Source organism: Pristis pectinata, chromosome 5 (assembly GCF_009764475.1).
Source record: "Pristis pectinata isolate sPriPec2 chromosome 5, sPriPec2.1.pri, whole genome shotgun sequence".
NCBI lineage: Eukaryota > Metazoa > Chordata > Chondrichthyes > Rhinopristiformes > Pristidae > Pristis > Pristis pectinata.
In genome coordinates this window covers 6,056,454-6,074,327 of record NC_067409.1, presented here as the reverse complement: position 1 = coordinate 6,074,327, position 17,874 = coordinate 6,056,454, and the positions used below count along the sequence as shown (strand labels likewise).

General features: G+C 51.6%; 1 protein-coding gene across 1 annotated transcript; it reads left to right on the top strand.

The window, feature by feature from the left end:
• Window positions 1-605: 605 nt before the first annotated feature.
• Window positions 606-16,123, top strand: LOC127570491 (E3 ubiquitin-protein ligase TRIM7-like). The gene is made up of 6 exons (XM_052016121.1): window positions 606-911; window positions 3,354-3,449; window positions 6,224-6,454; window positions 9,092-9,114; window positions 12,875-13,008; window positions 13,766-16,123. Exons 1-6 carry the CDS (start codon window positions 606-608, stop codon window positions 14,284-14,286), a joined length of 1,311 nt encoding a protein of 436 aa, XP_051872081.1. The 3' UTR covers window positions 14,287-16,123.
• The last annotated feature ends 1,751 nt before the right edge of the window (window positions 16,124-17,874 follow it).

Genomic DNA, 17,874 nt, shown 5'->3' with positions numbered 1-17,874 from the left:
CAGGGGAGGGGAGAGGAGGGGTGGTGAGGATTGGATTGGAGAGGAGGTTAGAGGATTGGAGGGGAGGGGCAGGGAGGGGAGTGAAGAGGACAGGATTGGAGGGGCGGGCAGGGGAGGGGAGGGGATTGGAGGGGAGGGGATAGGGGAGGCGCGGGGATGGGAGTGGAGGGGATTGGAAGGGAGGGGAGGGAATAGAGGAGGGGATAGGGGACGGGATAGGAGGGGAGGGGATAGGGGAGGGGATTGGAGGGGAGCTGCGGGGATTAGAGGGGCGGGGATTGGAGGGGAGGGGAGAGGGGAGGGGATTGGAGGGGAGCTGCGGGGATTAGAGGGGCGGGGATTGGAGGGGAGGGGAGAGGGGAGGGGATTGGAGGGGAGGGGATTAGAAGGGCGGGGATTGGAGGGGAGGGGATAGGGGAGGGGATAGGACTGGAGGGGAGGGGATTAGAGGGGCGGGGTGCGAAGCGTTGCCGCCCGCCCAGTCCCGGGACGGTCCCTCCCTCCCTCCCCCCGTGTCCCCGCCGGGAGCGGGAAGCAGCCGCTCCGGGACGTGCGGCTCCACCGCTGCGGGAGGGCGGCCGGTCGGTCGGCTCTCGCCCCGGGACATGGAGGCTCCGGCCCGGGAGCCGGAGTGCGCCGGGTGCCGCTCCCCGGGCTCGGCGCTGCGGGGGGAGCCCGAGTGTCCCCCCGGCTGCCAGCTGCCCCCGGCCGCGGGGGAAGGGCGAGAGGCGGGCGGGGGGAAGGGGGACGGGAAGGGGGACGGGGCGCCGGGGCGCTGCAGCCGGCACGGGCAGCCGCTGGAGCTGTACTGCGAGGAGGACGGCGAGTGTGTGTGCCGCCCCTGCACCGCCGCCGGCAGCCACACGGCCCACACGCTGCTGAGCCTGGAGGTGGCCCAGGCTCACATCAAGGTGAGTGGGTGTGGGGGGTGGGGGCGGCTCCTGCCCCCCTCAACTCTCCCCGTGTGGGTGGGGGCAGCGACTGGGCTGTGGGCGCAGTGCGGGGAGGGACGGGCACCCGGTTACTGTTGGTCACTGGTTTATGTTGGAGCAGGTACAGGGGCAGGGAGAAACTTTGTCAGCCCCCCACACAGGACAGGGGTGTGGGTACAGGGGCAGGGAAAAGCTTTGTCAGCCCCCCACACAGGACAGGGGTGTGGGTACAGGGAGAAACTTTGTCAGCCCCCCACACAGGACAGGGGTGTGGGTACAGGGTACAGGGAGAAACTTTGTCAGCCCCCCACACAGGACAGGGGTGTGGGTACAGGGTGAAACTTTGTCAGCCCCCCACACAGGACAGGGGTAGGGGTACAGGGAGAAACTTTGTCAGCCCTCCACACAGGACAGGGGTGTGGGTACAGGGTTCAGGGAGAAACTTTGTCAGCCCCCCACACAGGACAGGGGTGTGGGTACAGGGTTCAGGGAGAAATTTTGTCAGCCCCCCACACAGGGCAGGGTCGTGGGTACAGGGGGAAACTTTGTCAGCCCCCCACACAGGGCAGGGGTGTGGGTACCGGGGTACAGGGAGAAACTTTGTCAGCCCCCCACACAGGACAGGGGTGTGGGTACAGGGGCACAGGGAGAAACTTTGTCAGCCCCCCACACAGGACAGGGGTGTGGGTACAGGGTTCAGGGAGAAACTTTGTCAGCCCCCCACACAGGGCAGGGGTGTGGGTACAGGGTACGGGGAGAAACTTTGTCAGCCCCCCACACAGGGCAGGGTTGTGGGTACAGGGGGAAACTTTGTCAGCCCCCCACACAGGGCAGGGGCGTGGGTACAGGAGTAGGGAAAAACTTACTTGCAGCAGCATCACAGACACACAGCATCAGATAAGCAGCATTCACAAGGACAGCATAAATCATAGTCAATTTTTACAAGAAAGATGACAGAACAACGTTGTAGCATAAAATGGTCCCAGTGTTGCTGCACTGAGGTAGTGATTAGGGTTGTGCCGGTTGGTCCAAGAACTGAATGGTTGAAGGGAAGTAGCTGTTCCTGAACCTGGTGGTGTGGGACTTCAGGCTTCCCTGCCTCCTGCCCGATGGGAGCTGTGAGAAGACGGCATGGCCCGGATGGTGGGGATCTTTGATGGATGTTGCCTTCTTGAGGCAGCACCTCCTGTAGATACTCCCGATGGTGGGGAGGGATCTGCCCGTGGTGTATTGGGCAGAGTCCACTACTCTCTGCAGCTTCTTACGTTCCTGTGCATTCGAATTGTCATACCACATAGTGAAAAACTTAGTTTTGTATGCCATCTCTGCAGATCATTTCAAAACATAAGTACTTTGAGATAGTACAAGGGAAAAGCAATAACAGAATGCAGAATATATTATTAGTTACAGAGTAAGTGCAGTGCAGGCAGACAATAAGGTGCAAGGTCATGATCAGGTAGATTGTGAAGGCAAGTGTCTATGTTTAAGAGTCTTGTAACAGTCGGACAGAAGCTGTCCTTGAGCCTGGTGGTACGTGCTTTCAGGCTTTTGTACATTCTGCCTGATGGGAGGGGGGGAGAAGAGAGAATGTCCAGGATGGGTGGGGTCTTTGATTATGTTGGCTGCTTTCCTGAGGCAGCAAGAAGTGTAGATAGTCCATGGAGGAGAGGCTGGTTTAATGACGGACTGAACTGTGTCCACAACTCTCTGCAGTTTCTTGCAATCTCAGGCAGAGCAGTTGCCATATACTTTTGAAGTATAATTTTATGAAGTAAAACTAATGAAGTATACTTCTGAAATTGTAACAAAACGGAGCTTCAAAACTTTTGACAAAGCAAATCAGGGTAACAGTTGGGAGACCAGGTTACCAGAGGATTTAAGACAATTGACTAAAAACCGGAAGGGAGATATTAAGTTCAAAAACATTCTTTATTCAAAATGCATGCAGTAAATCGAACCATCAAGATACAGCATGGAAACAGGCTCTTTGGCCCATCGAGTCGGTACTGACCATTAACCACCCATTTACACCAATTCCATGTCATTCTCCCCACATTCCCATCAACTGTCCCCAGGATTTTACCCTTCAGCCACACACTGGCAGTCAATTAACTGACCACCAGGCTCAAGGACAGCTACTGTCCCGCTGTTATAAGGCTCTTGAACAGACCTTTACAATAAAGATGAGTACTTGATCTCTCACCAGGGCCCTTGCACTTTGTCTACCTGCACTGCCCTTTGTAACTGTAACACTACATTCTGCATTCTGTTTTCCTTTTGTACTGTACAAGTTGCTGTACTTGTGTATGGAATGATCTGCCTGGATGGCACACAAACAGCTTTTTGCTGTATCTTGGTACATGTGACAGTAATAAACCATTTACCAGGTACCCCTGTGATATCTATCTTCTCTCTTTCCAGGGGAAGTTGCTCAGCTGTGTGAAGACGCTTTTCCAAACTCAACAGAACTGTCACTTCAAGTACCAGGATTTGAAAAAGTCCGAAAATGAAATTAAGGTAGGGGAGACGAGTGTGTGAGGAACTCGGCAGCTACAGTAATGAACTTTTTGAGCTTGTTTAACTGAAGGAGGAAGAACGAATACAGTGAATACGTACCAGAGAACAAGCTGAGTGAGAGGGCACAGGGAGGGAGTGAAGTTCATAGGATGAGAGGATTGTCCTACCACAAGAGGAGACAGAAACTCAATCTGTGAGGTTTAGGTTTTCTTATTGAGATCCTGAGGGGGGGGGTTGATGGTCCTGATGAAGGGTCTCGACCTGAAACGTCGATGCTGCCTGACCCACGGAGTTCCTCCAGCACTTTGTGTATGTGTGTTGCTCCAGATTTCCAGCCTCTGCAGAATCTCTTGTGTGTTGGCAAACACGCTGAGAGGTTTCCACAGGTGGGAGAACTTCGAATGAGGAGACGTGCTTATGAGATTCTCCTGCCATCTCAATGCGTTTGCTGAGATGGCAGTCATTTAAAACCGAGGGGTGTTAGGAACTCTTTCTCGCAGAGGGAGATGGTCAGTCTGTGGAATTCTCTATCCACAAGGGTTGTGGACGTTGGATCATTGGAAGCACTTAAAGAGGAAGCAGATAAATTTTTTGAAAGCAACACACAATCTGCTGGAGGAACTCAGCAGGTCGAGCAGCATTTGTGGGGGTGGGGGGGGGGGGAAGGAATTGCTGGTGTCTTGGGTCGAACCCTGCATCAACCCTACGAGTCCTGATGCAGGGTCTCGACCTGAAATGTCGACAATTCCTCTCAACCCACAGATGCTGCTCGACCTGCTGGGTCCCTGCAGCAAGTTGTGTGTTGCTCCAGATCCCAGCATTGGAAGTCTCCTGTGTCTCCATTTTATTTTGAAAGATCGGGGAATTGAAGGCTGTGGGGAATTGGTACATTGGAGAAGATGAGGGGTAGATTGACCAGGATTACATTAAATGGTGGGACAGGTCCTATTTTCTTCTGTTCTTGTCCCGCAGAAGGACAGGCATAGTTTGGGGTCCTTGAGTTTCCATGGCGAGACCTTGGGGATGGCAAAGGTGAGTGGAGTTGAGGGAACGGTTGTTCAAAGTGAGAACAAGTTCAGCCGGGCCAGGGAGTGTGTTGGTTGGAGGTCTGTTCAAGGAGGAAGTGTCGATCCTCGGACCACTCTGGTGTGGGATGGGAATGCAGAGGGATTGTATGTCCACGGTGAAGTTGTTCGTATGTCTGGAGACATGAGAGATTCTGCAGATGCTGGAATCTGGAGCAACACACAAGTGCTGGAGGAACTCAGCAGGTCAGTCAGCATCCGTGGAGGGAAATGAACAGTCGAAGTTTCGGGCCGTACGTCCAGTTGGGAGCAGGGAATCGGAAACTGGAAGTGGAGGAGGAAATCCAAAATGTAACAGGATGTGAATGGGAAAGGAGTGGACCCAGGGAGAAAGGACGGAGCCAATGTTGGAGGTGGGGTCAAGAGCAGGTTGAATCATTGGGCAGCCCTGGATGTGAACTGTGGGCAGTATCCCTGTATAGCAGCAAACGTGCAGGTGTAGCAAGCTGTTCAGAAAACAAATGATACAAAGGTTGGTGGTGTTGTGGATAGTGTAGGAGGATGCTGTAGATACAGCAGGACATTGATAGGATGCAGAGCTGGGCTGAGAAGAGGCAGATGGAGTTCAACCCAGAAAAGTGTGAAGTGATACACTTTGGAATATTGAATTCGAAGGCAGAATACAAGGTTAATGGAGGAACAGAGGGATCTTGGGGTCCATGCCCATAGATTCCTCAAGGTTGTCACGCAGGTCAATAGGGTTGTTAAGAAGGCGTATGGTGTGTTGGCCTTCATTAGTTGGGGTATTGTTCAAGAGCCGCGAGGTGATGTTGCAGCTGTGTAGAACTCTGGTCAGACCACACTTGGAGTATTGTGTTCAGTTCTAGTTGCCTCATTATAGGAAGGATGTGGAAGCTTTAGAGAGGGTGCAGAGGAGATTTACCGGGACGCTGCCTGGATTGGAGAGAATGTCTTATGAGGATAGGTTGAGTGAGCTGGGACTTTTCTCTTGGGAGAGAAGGAGGGTGAGAGGTGCCTTGATAGAGGTGCACAAGATGATAAGAGGCATCGATTGAGTGGACAGTCAGAGACTTTTTCCTAGGGTGAAAATGGGGCATAATTTTAGGGTGATTGGAGGAAGATATATGGGGAATGTCAGGGGTAAGTATTTTACAGAGTGGTGGGTGCGTGGAACGCACTGCTGGCAGGGGTTGTGGGGGCAGATACATTAGGGATATTTAAGAGACTCTTTGATAGCCACATGAATGATAGAGAAATGGAGGGCTATGTGGGAGGGAAGGGTTAGATAGCTCTTGGAGCAGGATAAAACGTTGGCACAACATTGTGGGCCGAAGGGCCTGTACTGTGCTGTAGTTTTCTGTTTTCACCTTGATTGCTAGAGGACTTGAGTACAGGATATCTTACCACAGTTGTACAGGGTCTTGGCGAGATCACAGCTAGAGTGTTGTGTGGGGTTTTGGTCTCCTTATCTCAAGGGATATTCTTACCATCGAGGCAGTGCAGCGAAGGTTCTCCAGACTGATCCTGCCTTTCATCCCCAGTCACGGGTGAAATGTTAGTGAGGCAGAGCCTCAGATGGAAGTTGGCCGCTCCTCCTCAGCTCCCCAACTCTGGGCTCGAGGTTTCCTCTCAGTTGTTCTGATCTCCCCTGCTAGGGTGGGGTGCGTCTCTCCACCCCACGCTGATCACAGGCCCGGTTAACCAATGGGACGCTGCTTGGAATTCCAGACACAGCTCGCTCGGCTGAAGGGGAACCTGTCGAAGAAGTTCGTCGAGTGGCGGAAGAGCCTCGAGGAAGGGGAGGCGGACCTGCTGGCGAAGGTCGACGAGGAGGGTCTCCGCTTGTTGACCCAGAGCTCCAGGTGTTCTGAGATGCTGGACCAGAAGATGGCCCTGATTCAACAGGTCGATGACGGAGCCCAGGATCTGGCCCAGGCGGAACCCCTCGCCTATATCCAGGTACCACCACCCCCTGGCACATTCAGACACTTGTCCATTGTAGTTTATAGAACATACAACAGTACAGCACAATACAGGCCCTTCGGCCCACAATGTTGTGCCGACCTTTAACCCTCGCCTAAGACTATCTAACCCCTTCCTCCCACGTATCCCTCTATTTTAAATTCCTCCATATGCTTATCTAGCAATCTCTTGAATTTGACCAATGTACCTGCCTCCACCACCACCCCAGGCAGCAGATTCCATGCCCCAACCACTCTCTGGGTAAAAAAAACCTCCCTCTGATATCTCCCTTGAACTTCCCACCCATTACTTTAAAGCCATGCCCTCTTGTATTGAGCATTGGTGCCCTGGGAAAGAGGCACTGGCTGTCCACTCTATCTATTCCTCTTAATATTTTGTACACCTCTATCATGTCTCCTCTCATCCTCCTCCTCTCCAAAGAGTAAAGCCCTAGCTCCCTTAGTCTCTCCTTATAATGCATACTCTCTAAACCAGGCAGCATCCTGGTAAATCTCTGCACCCTTTCCAACACCTCCACATCCTTCCTATAATGTGACCAGAACTGAACACAGTACTCCAAGTGTGGTCTAACCTGAGTTCTGAAGAACTGCATTAGCCTGGTGTCAGTGCCAACCTCCCTCGGTACTGCCACCACTGCTCGGATGGTGTAGGAGCTGGAGGAGGCCATTCGGCCCTTTGAGCCCACTCCGCACTTCTTCAAGGTCGTGGCTGATCTCCTACCTTCCTGCACTGATCCCCTTCGTATCCAGAAAGCGGCCTCTGTGTGGAACAAATTAAAATGGTGGAAACCCTCAGCAGCATCTGTGAAGAGAGAGAAACAGGTAACGTTTCAGGTCCGAGACCATTCGTCAGAACTGCGGAAAACCAGGTAGTTTTCAGTAGGAGCTGGGGGTGAGTAGAAAAAAGGGAATATCTCTGTTTGCTTTGCAGACCACCTGCTCTCAGTCCGTAGGGGAGACCCTGAGTTTCCCGTTGCCTGTCACTTTAATTCCCCATCCCAGTCCCACACTGGCCCCTCTGGCTGGGACCCCCACTCTGTCCCAACATGCCCAATGCAAGCTCAAGGGACTACATCTTGTCTCCCGTCTGGGCAAGTTGCAGCTTGCAGGACTCGATATTGAATTGTCCAACTTCAGATCGTTTGCTCTGTCTATAGCAGCTCTGCCATCTCTGTAGTGGTTAGCGTAATGCTATTACAGCGCCAGCGACCCGATTCTGGCCGCTGTCTAAGGAGTTTGTACGTTCTCCCCGTGTCTCCGTGGGTTTCCTCCGGGTGCTCCGGTTTCCTCCCACATTCCAAAGACGTACGGGTTAGGAAGTTGTGGGCATGCAATGTTGGCGCTGGAAGTGTGGTGACACTTGTGGGCTGCCCCCAGAACACTACGCAAAAGATGCATTTCACTGTGTTTCGATGTACATGTGACTAATAAAGAAATCTATCTTATACGATGTATAACATGGGCTAAGAAATGTAATCTGATTCTAGCTACGACCTGAACCCATTGGTCTCACCTTATCAGAGGTCTTCCCTTTGTTCTATCCATCCCTCCTCTACCTTCTCTCCTTCTCACTCTGGCAAAGGGTTTCAGACCTAAAGCACTAACTGTTTCTCCCTCCACAGATGCTGCCCGACCTGCTGTGTGTGTTCCCTGCATTTCTTGTCTAGAACGTGGAAAATGAACTGCACAGAACAAGCCCTTTGGCCCTCCATGTCTGTGCTATTTATCTATGAATTGTTTTATTTCTGACTTCCAGCATATTTTTTCATTTTCAGTTTCTGACCTTAAAAACTCAGTGAGCCGGCACAGCCCTTTGGGTAGAGAGTCGCCTCTGTCTGAGTGAAGACTTCCTCCTCATTCAGCCCTGACAGCTGAGACTGTGCCCTGGTCCCCGACTCCTTGGCATCTGGCCTGTTAATTGCTCTAAGAATTTAGCAAGATTTTACAGCAGAGGTCCTGTCCATTCTTAGCAAGAATTTTGATTTCAAATATAAAAATTTACAGCCAGACTTGGAAATGAAGATTGAATTATATCCACGTAATCTGTGACACTGTTGGCTAAGTTCATTTACCCAGTTGCGCCTTTACATAGGACAGCACAGCACAGAACAGGCCCTTCGGCCCACAATGTTGTGCCGACATAGCTAATCCCTCTAAAGAATGCCCATATCCCTCTATTTTCCTCTCATTCATGTGCCCATCCAAGCCCCTCTTAAAAGCCCCCAATGAATTTGCCTCCACCACCCTATCAGGCAACGCATTCCAGGCATCCACCACTCTCTCAGTAAAAAAAAAAACCGTACAATTTGCCACCCAATATTTTGGACCTGTGCACCAGTCCTGTGTGTAAAACATTTCCGATCTGTGGCCGATGATGTTATGTACCTCTGTCAGATCCCCCCTCAGCCTCCACTGCTCCAAGGAAAACAAGCCCAGACTATCTGGTGTCTCGTAACTGAGCTGCTCCATCCCAGGCAACACCCTGGTGAATTTCCTCTGCACCCTCTCCAGTGCAGTCATGTAATTCCTGTTGTGTTTGAATTACCAAACGTGAACGTGTTAAGCAGTGCTCTAATCAATTCTCTCTGGCCTTCTTCCACCTTGCCCAACATAGGCTGTGAAAGAGCTCCTTTCTAAGTAAGTTTGTTGTTCAGTAAATTGGTAATGGGGTTATTATTGTTACATGTACTGAGATACAGAAGCCTTTTGTTTGCATGCTGTTCAGACAGATCATTCCATACACAAGTACATTGAGGTAGTGCAAAAGGATACCAGAATATAGTCATAGAGCACTTCAGCACAGAAACAGGCCCTTTGGCCCATCCAGTCCATCCTGACCTGATCTTCTGCCTAGTCCCATCTACCTGCACCCAGACCATATTCCTCCAAACCCCTCCCATCCATGTACCTATATAAACCTCTCTTAAATGTTACAATTGAACCCACGTCTACCACTTCCGCTGGCAGCTCGTTCCACACTCGCACCAGCCTCTGAAGAAGTTCCCCCTCAGATTCCCCTTAAATATTTCACCTTTCACCCTAAACCTATGACCTCTAGTTCTAGTCTCACCCAACCTTGGGGGAAAAGCCTGCATGCATTCACCCTATCTATACCCTCATAATTTTGTATACCTCTGTAAGATCTCCCCTCATTCTGCTGCGCTCCAGGGAATAAAATCCAAACCTATTCAACCGTTCCCTATAACTCAGGTCCTCAAGTCCTGGCAACATCCTTGTAAATTTTCTCTGCACTTTTTCAAGCTAAAGAAAGGTGACCAGAACTGCACACAATGCTCCAAATTCAGCCTCACCAACCTCTTGTACAACTTCAACATAACATCCCATCTCATGTACTCATTGCCCTGATTTGTGAAGGCCAATGTGCCAAAAGCTCTCTTTACGATCCTATCTACCTGTGACACCACTTTAAAGGAATTATGGATCTGTCTTCCCAGGTCCCTCTGTTCTACCGCACACTTCAGAGCCCTACCATTCACTGTGTAGGTCTTACCCTGGTTTGTCCTCCCAAAGTGCATCACCTCACACTTGTCTGCATTAAATTCCATCTTCCATTTTTCAGCCCATTTTCCCAGCTGGAAAATGTTGCTGCAGTTCCAGAGGCAGTGCAGTGCAGGTAGACAAATAAAGTGTAAGGGTCATGACGAGGTAGACTGATAGATCAAGAGTTCATCTGTATTGTATGAGAGGTCTGTTTAAGATTCTGATAACAGTGGGATAGAAGCTGTCCTTGAGCCTGGTGGTACGTGCTCTCAAGCTTTTGTATCTTCTGCCCAACAGGAGGGGTGGGGAGCAGAGAGGATGACCCGGGTGGGAAGGGGTCCGTGACAATGCTGGCTGCTCTCTCGAGGCGCCGGGAAGTGTAGTCAATGGAGGGGAGGCTGGTTTTCGTGATGGGCTGGGCTGTGTTCACAGCTCTCTGCATATCAGCTCTGACGGGTGTTATGGGCACCCAGTTTTGCACTCAGATGCAGTGCAAGCTGGGTACAGAAGAAAATCAGACCGGGAAGAAGTTGCGAGATGGCGAAACTAATTTTGAATGACTTAACAATACAGACTCTCCCTGGGTTTCAAACACCTGACTTTTGGGCACCTCTACATATCAGCAATCTTCCATAAGTATTAAATTCAAGTGAGAACCAGCCTTGGGGGGGCGAGTGTAGCAGTTAGCGTAACGCTATTACAGCGCCAGCGACCTGGGTTCAATTCTGGCCGCTGTCTGTAAGGAGTTTGTACGTTCTCCCCGTGTCTGTGTGGGTTTCCTCCGGGTGCTCCGGTTTCCTCCCACGTTCCAAAGACGTACGGGTTAGGAAGTTGTGGGCATGCTATGTTGGCGCCGGAAGTGTGGTGACACTTGCGGGCTGCCCCCAGAACACTCTACGCAAAAGATGCATCTCACTGTGTGTTTTGACGTACATCTGACTAATAAAGAAATCTTATCTATCTTATATGCAACATCCCTGCACTAATCAGACACCATTGTCTATTAAGGATGCGGGCTGCCAGTTTCACCATAGGAGACCACTTAAGAGAGTTGCTCTGGAAATTGACAAGTAATCGCTTCCATTGATATTTGTGCAACGATCCTATGCTAAACAATGTAATGTGCACTGATACTTCAAGCCATTGAGTGTGAGGCACCCTAACTCTATACTGTCGAAACTAGATGGGAAGATGGAAATAAATGTTCATGTTAATCATCCCTCATCAACACCCTTCATGACAATACTGTGGAGGTATGGTTACTGTATCAAAGAATATAGAACAGTACAGCACAGGCCTTTCTGCCCACAATGTTGTGCTGACATAGCTATTCCCTCCTACCAACAGATTGCCCCTATCCCTCCATTTTCCTCTCATTCATGTGCCCATCCAAGCCCCCAATGAATTTGCCTCCACCACGCTATCAGGCAACTCATTCTACGCATCCACCACTCTCTAACATACCCCTCACGTCTGTTCTGAACCTACCCCCTCTCACCTTAAATGCATGCCCTCTGGTAATGGATTGCTCAATAATGGGAAAAAGATATTGCTTGTCCACCCTATCTATGCCCCTCATAATTTTATGCATTTCCAACAGATCACACCTCTGCCGCTTCAGAGAAAAGAGCCCAAGTTTGTCCAGCCTCTCCTGATAGCACATGCCCTCTAATCCAGGCAGCATCCTAGTAAACCTCCTCTGCACCCTCTCTAAAGCCTCGACATCCTTCCTATAGTGAGGCGACCAGAATTGCACTCAATACTCTAAATGCAGCATAACCAGACTTTTATAGAGATGCATCATATCTCTTTGACTCCTGTACTCAATACCTCAATAACTTTTGTGTATTTTCTGACTTGTGGACAAAATCGACTTAAGGACGTCAGTAAAATCTGGGGACAGCCTGCACTCGTTTAAAGGACATCCCGAGGGCAAGGTACAGCACCCTTTACATCAAAGTCCCAGTCACCCTGTGCTCTCTGGCTCCTGGAACAGACCAACTGAAAGTTCTCGGACTGACCTCTGGACCCCTCCGTGATCTCCTCCGGCCACCTGAGATCAGAAGGGGGGTGCTGGGGTGTTGGAGGGGTCTTGGTCACTGAGGTGGCAAAGCAGCAGCACACAGGGTGAAGGCAGAATAGCCTGGTGCAGAGGCAGTAAGGGGGTGGTATTGGTATTGGTTTATTATTGTCACTTGTACCAAGGTACAGTGAAAAACTTGTCTTGCATACTGTTCATACAGGTCAATTCATTACACTGTGCAGTTACATTGGGCTAGTACTGAGTGCAATGAGGTAGTACAGGTAAGAACAATAACAGTACAGAGTAAAGTGTCACAGCTACAGAGAAAGTGCAGTGCAATAAGGTGCAAGGTCACAACAAGGTAGATCATGAGGTCATAGTCCATCTCATCGTATAAGGGAACCATTCAATAGTCTTATCATAGTGGGGGTAGAAGCTGACCTTGAGCCTTGTACGTGCCCTCAGGCTCCTGTATCTTCTACCTGATGGAAGAGAAGAGAGAATGACCCGGGTGGGTGGGGTCTTTGATCATGCTGGCTGCTTCACCAAGGCAACGAGGTAAAGACAGAGTCCATGGAGGGGAGGCTGGTTTCCGTGATGCGCTGGGCTGTGTCCACAACTCTCCGCGGGGGGGGGGGGGTGCTTTCCGTGGGGTTCCTGTGTCTCCCAGTAAGGCAGAGGGTGGAAGCAGGAGGTCCACATCGGAGAGGGGATGGTGACAGGTTCTGAGCTGAAGGACAAAGAGGTTGCAAGGAGCCTGGTGCAGAGACGCAGGCCAGGGGTGGAACTGCTGACCAGTGAGTCGGCGGCTGAGGCCTAGGTGCTTTACAGGGGTAGGTTGGTGCCAACTGATGTCTCTTTCACCCGCTGCAGGGCCTCAGAGATCCGGGCTCAGAAGGTTCCTGCCCTTTGCAAAGACACGCTGAACATGGGACTGATCTCCAAGGTCACTAAGGAGCTGGTCGACAAATCCATGGCCTACCACTCAGTCATAACAAGCATCATCGGTGAGTAAGGGGGAGCGGCCTTGCCATGGTGACCCTGGCAACCTCGCAAATCCTGCTTAATGATGAAAGCACAGAGGGTGACCATTTGGCCCATCTTGTCCATGCTAGCTCCCAGCAGGACAATCCCATCAGTCCCATTTCCCCTTCTCCTACACCCTGTTGACAATTTCTCTTCTGCACCTTGCCACTTACTGGGGATTAAGTTACAGCGGCCAATTAACATCTTTGGGATGTGGGGGGAAACCGGAGCACGAGGAGAGCGCCCATACTGTTGAACATAGAACAGTCGTGTAGCGGTTAGCGTAACGCTTTACAGCGCCAGTGACCCAGCTTCGATTCCCGCTGCTGTCTGTAAGGAGTTTGTACGTTCTCCCCGTGTCTGCGTGGGTTTCCTCCGGGTGCTCCAGTTTCCTCCCACATTCCAAAGACATACGGGTTAGGAAGTTGTGGGCATGCTATGTTGGCGCCGGAAGCGTGGCAACACTTGCAGGCTGCCCCCAGAACACTCTATGCAAAAGATGTATTTCACTGTGTGTTTCAATGTACATGTGACTGATAAAGATATCTTGTCTTGTACTATTCTGTGTTCTACGTTACTAGCTTTAATTGAATTTAGATTCCACAGTTGCCTTGGTGAGATTTGAACTCGTGTTTCTGGCTCAATGTCCTAATCTCTGGCTGCCAGTCCAGTGATATAACCACTAGACCACCGCAGGTGATGATGTGACTCTCCCTCCCTCTCTCTCGCACTCTCCAGGTGAATGGGCACGGCTGACTTTGGACCCCAAGACTGCCTACTGGTTTCTGACCATCTCGGAGGACGCGCGGTCACTGACGTTCGGATACGACCTGCAGCCCTACCCGTCCAACCCCGAGAGGTTCCGCACCCACCGCCAGATCCTCTGCTGCCAGAGCTTCGCCTCGGGGTACCACACCTGGGTGGTGGAGGCAGAGGGTATTGCCTGGGGGATTGGGGTCGCGTACGGGAGCATCCCAAGGGAAGGACTCAGTTCCGACCTGACAAACAGCGAGAAAGCCTGGTGCCTCCATTTCAGCCACGGCACCCTCACCGCCAGTCACCACGGCGCCCACACCGACATCGTCAGCGACCCGGTGTACAACAAGTTTCAGGTGGAGCTGGACTACGAGGCAGGCTGCGTCTCCTTCTACCAGGTCAATAATGCCCTGAAGCACTTGCACACATTCAGAACCACCTTCACCGAGCCAGTATTTCCAGCGTTCTCCTGTTTCTACATCTCCTCTCTGAAGCTCTGCTAAATAGATCATTACATTGAAATCGTGGGCTGGCCATTCAGCCCATCTGGTCTCTGCCACACCCTGCACGTCTTTCCACTCAGAGTCAGGGAAACGGGCCATTTGGTCCACTGAGTCCATTGCCGACCGTCAGGCCCCCGCTAATCCTACCCCAGCCCATTCCCCATCTCCAATCTCCCCTTCAATTAATTCATTTCTTTTCATCCCAGCTCCTGGGAGTGGGGTCCATGTTCCCACCACTCCCTCGATAAAGGAGGTCCTCCACAACTTCCTGTTGGGTGTCACTATCCGTAGACCCTTCGGCCCAATTGGTCCATGCTGACCAAGATGCCCATCTAAGCTAATCCCCTTTGCCAGCACTTGGCCCATATCCCTGTAAAGTTCCTATCCATGGACCTGTCTGAATGTCTTTTAAATGTTGTAATTGTACTTGCCTCAAAGACTTCCCCCAGCAACTGGTTCCAAACACCCACCACCCTCTTAGGTCCCTTTTAAATCTCTCCCCTCTCACCTTAAATCTGTCCTCTGGTTTTAGACTCCCCGACCCTGGGGGAGAAAACTGTGACTATCTATCTTATCGATGATTTTATAAACCTCTGTAGGGTCACCCCTCAGCTTCCTTCGCTCCAGGGAAAACAGGCCCAGACTGTCCAGTCTCCCCTTATAACTCAAGCCCTCCAGTCCCGGTAACAGCAATGTGAATCTTTCCTGCTCCCTCTCCAGCTTTAATGACATCCTTCCTGTAGCTGGGCGACCAGAGCTTCATGAACCTTCTTTACCACCTATCAACCTGTGCGGCCACTTTCAGGGAGCTCTGGACTTGGGGCCCCAAGGTCCCTGGGTGGACGGCAGGCGATTGTGGGTTTTATTGTTGAAGCCCAGAGACCTTGCCTTCGTCCCTCTTCCCCCTGACGACCTCAGCCACAGGCAGAGTTGACATTTTGGGTCGATGATGTTCTGATGAGGGGTCATCAACCTGGAATATCATCTCTGGTTCTCCCTCCACAGATGCTGCCTGACCTGTTGGGTATCTCTAGCACTTTCTGTTTTTATTTTGAAGAGAAATGGGTCGGATTCTGGTCACCATGTTATAAAAATAGAGACGAGGGATTCTGACAGAGATGGTACCTGAGAAGAGGTGGAGCAAACTTTGGGTTGGTTCTGGGAAGGTGACCCAAGTGGAGATCCGATAAACGATGGAAGGTGTTGACTGGCTGGATACGCTTGTGGGGGAGAGCAAGGGCATTCGCTGTGAGACAGTCATCCCGAAATCCAGTCGGGAATTCGGGAACATCTTTCCCCGAAGAGGGGTGTGAATGTAGAACTCGCTTGATGCAAGTGACAGGGCTGAAGAAGATGGAATCCGATGGGAGAGGTCGGCGGAGTGTGGAATAAAGGGATTGGGGGGGGCAGGGAACCAGAGGGAGGAGTGTGTGGGTGATGGGCAGATGGTGGAGGAAGAGATGGGGGGGGGGGGCAGTTGGATCAGGAGAGGAGGGGAGACAAAAAAAAAAGAATAGGGGAAAAGGGACAGGGGGAGAGGTTACCAGAGGTTTGAGAATTCGCTGTCCATGCTGCCATGTTGGAGACTGCCCAGGGGGAATATGAGGTGTTGTTCCTGTAACCCCTTTATTCCACACTCCAGCTTCCCCTCCCATCAGATTCCATCGTCTTCAGCCCTTTGTCACCTCCACCTCTCACCTCCCGGCTTCTGACACCGTCCCTGCCCTCGTCTACCTATCGCCCTCCCCCTCACCTGGATCCACCTCTCACCTCCCGGCTTCTGACACCGTCCCTGCCCTCGTCTACCTATCGCCCTCCCCCTCACCTGGATCCACCTCTCACCTCCCGGCTTCTGACACCGTCCCTGCCCTCGTCTACCTATCGCCCTTCCCCTCACCTGGATCCACCTCTCACCTCCCGGCTTCTGACACCGTCCCTGCCCTCGTCTACCGATCGCCCTCCCCCTCACCTGGATCCACCTCTCACCTCCCGGCTTCTGACACCGTCCCTGCCCTCGTCTACCGATCGCCCTCCCCCTCACCTGGATCCACCTCTCACCTCCCGGCTTCTGACACCGTCCCTGCCCTCGTCTACCTATCGCCCTCCCCCTCACCTGGATCCACCTCTCACCTGCTGGCTCTTGCTCCACCCCTTCATACCGACCATCTGCTCCGTTCTTCCAGTCCTGGTGAAGGGTCCCGACCCAAAGCATCCACTGTCCATTTCCCTCCACAGACGCTGCCTGACCCACTGAGTTCCTCCAGCGCTTTGTGTGTTGCTCCAGATTCCAGTGTCTGCTGTCTCTTGTGTCTCCAGAGAAGCAAAGAGTGTCACAGGGGTTAGGGCTGGGCTTTGAAATGGCAGCACAGTCTCCGCTGATAAATGTATCATTGCCACAAGGTACCAGAGCCACAGTAAACCTTGTAAGCGGTCATAAATCTCATTAAATTTCCAGTAAAGTGTGGGGTTGATTGTGTTCCAATCATGATTAGAATGGGGTGGGTGAGGCTTTAGATGTTTGTTGTTTCTAGTCGGATAAGGGGAGGGGAACTGCTTTTCACAGTCTCGTAGAGTTGTACAGTGCTGAGACAGGCCCTTCGGCCCAGCGGGTCCATGCCGACCTACCAATCCCATTTACCAGCCCTTGGTCCATTGCCACCTGAGCCCATTCAAATGCACGTCTTGATGCAACTTCTGAGGGTCTCTGCCTCCACCCCCTCAGGCAGCGCGTTCTAGATTCCAACCTCCCTCTGGGTGAAAGAATTTCTCCCCAGATCCCCTCTGATTCTTCCCTCTTCCCTTTAAAACCCTCTGGTTTCAGACACCTCTACCGTGACCTACTGACACATTCGGAGTCGTCGTTTCTGACAGGAAGAAGAAAACACAAGGGGTTGATCTGAACCAATTTCCAATGGCTGAGCCCACTAACCCTGTTGGTGTTTGACAGCATCCTTTAACTGAATGTTTGCAGTCTGATTCCTCTGCACCGGGTAGTTTCGGTGTTGTGAGATGTATCTTGCATCTTGTGTAAGTGCCTGGTACTTTCTTCGCGAAATAAAGTGTAAACGCTTCGTTTCCCAGTTGCATTCTTGATGTAGAACGCCAAGCTGGTCAACAGTGACTAAAGAGAGGGGTGAATTTTTCTCTAAGCTCTCCCCGTATCTGAAACTTTCCTGGGGGAGGGGGGTGTTGGGGTTTCCTGATCGCCTGCTGCCTCTTTGGGAATTCCTGGCATCTTCCGCTTGAGTTCCGGTGGAAGAAGAATCAGGTTTATTATCGCGGACTTGTACGTCCTGAAATTTGTGGTTTTGCGGCAGCAGTGCAGTGCAAAGGCACTATAACTTACAAAAATAAATAAATAGTGCAAAAAAAAAGGAATAACGAGATTGGGTTCATGGGCCGTTCAGAAATCTGATGGCGGAGGGGAATACGCTGTTCCTGAATCGTTGAGTGTGGGTCTTCAGGCTCCTGTACCTCCTCCCCGATGGTAGTAACGTGAAGAGGGTGTGCCTCGGGTGGTGAGAGCCCTTGAGGCACCGCCTCTTGAAGATGTCCTCGATGGTGGGGAGGGTTGTACCCGTGATGGAG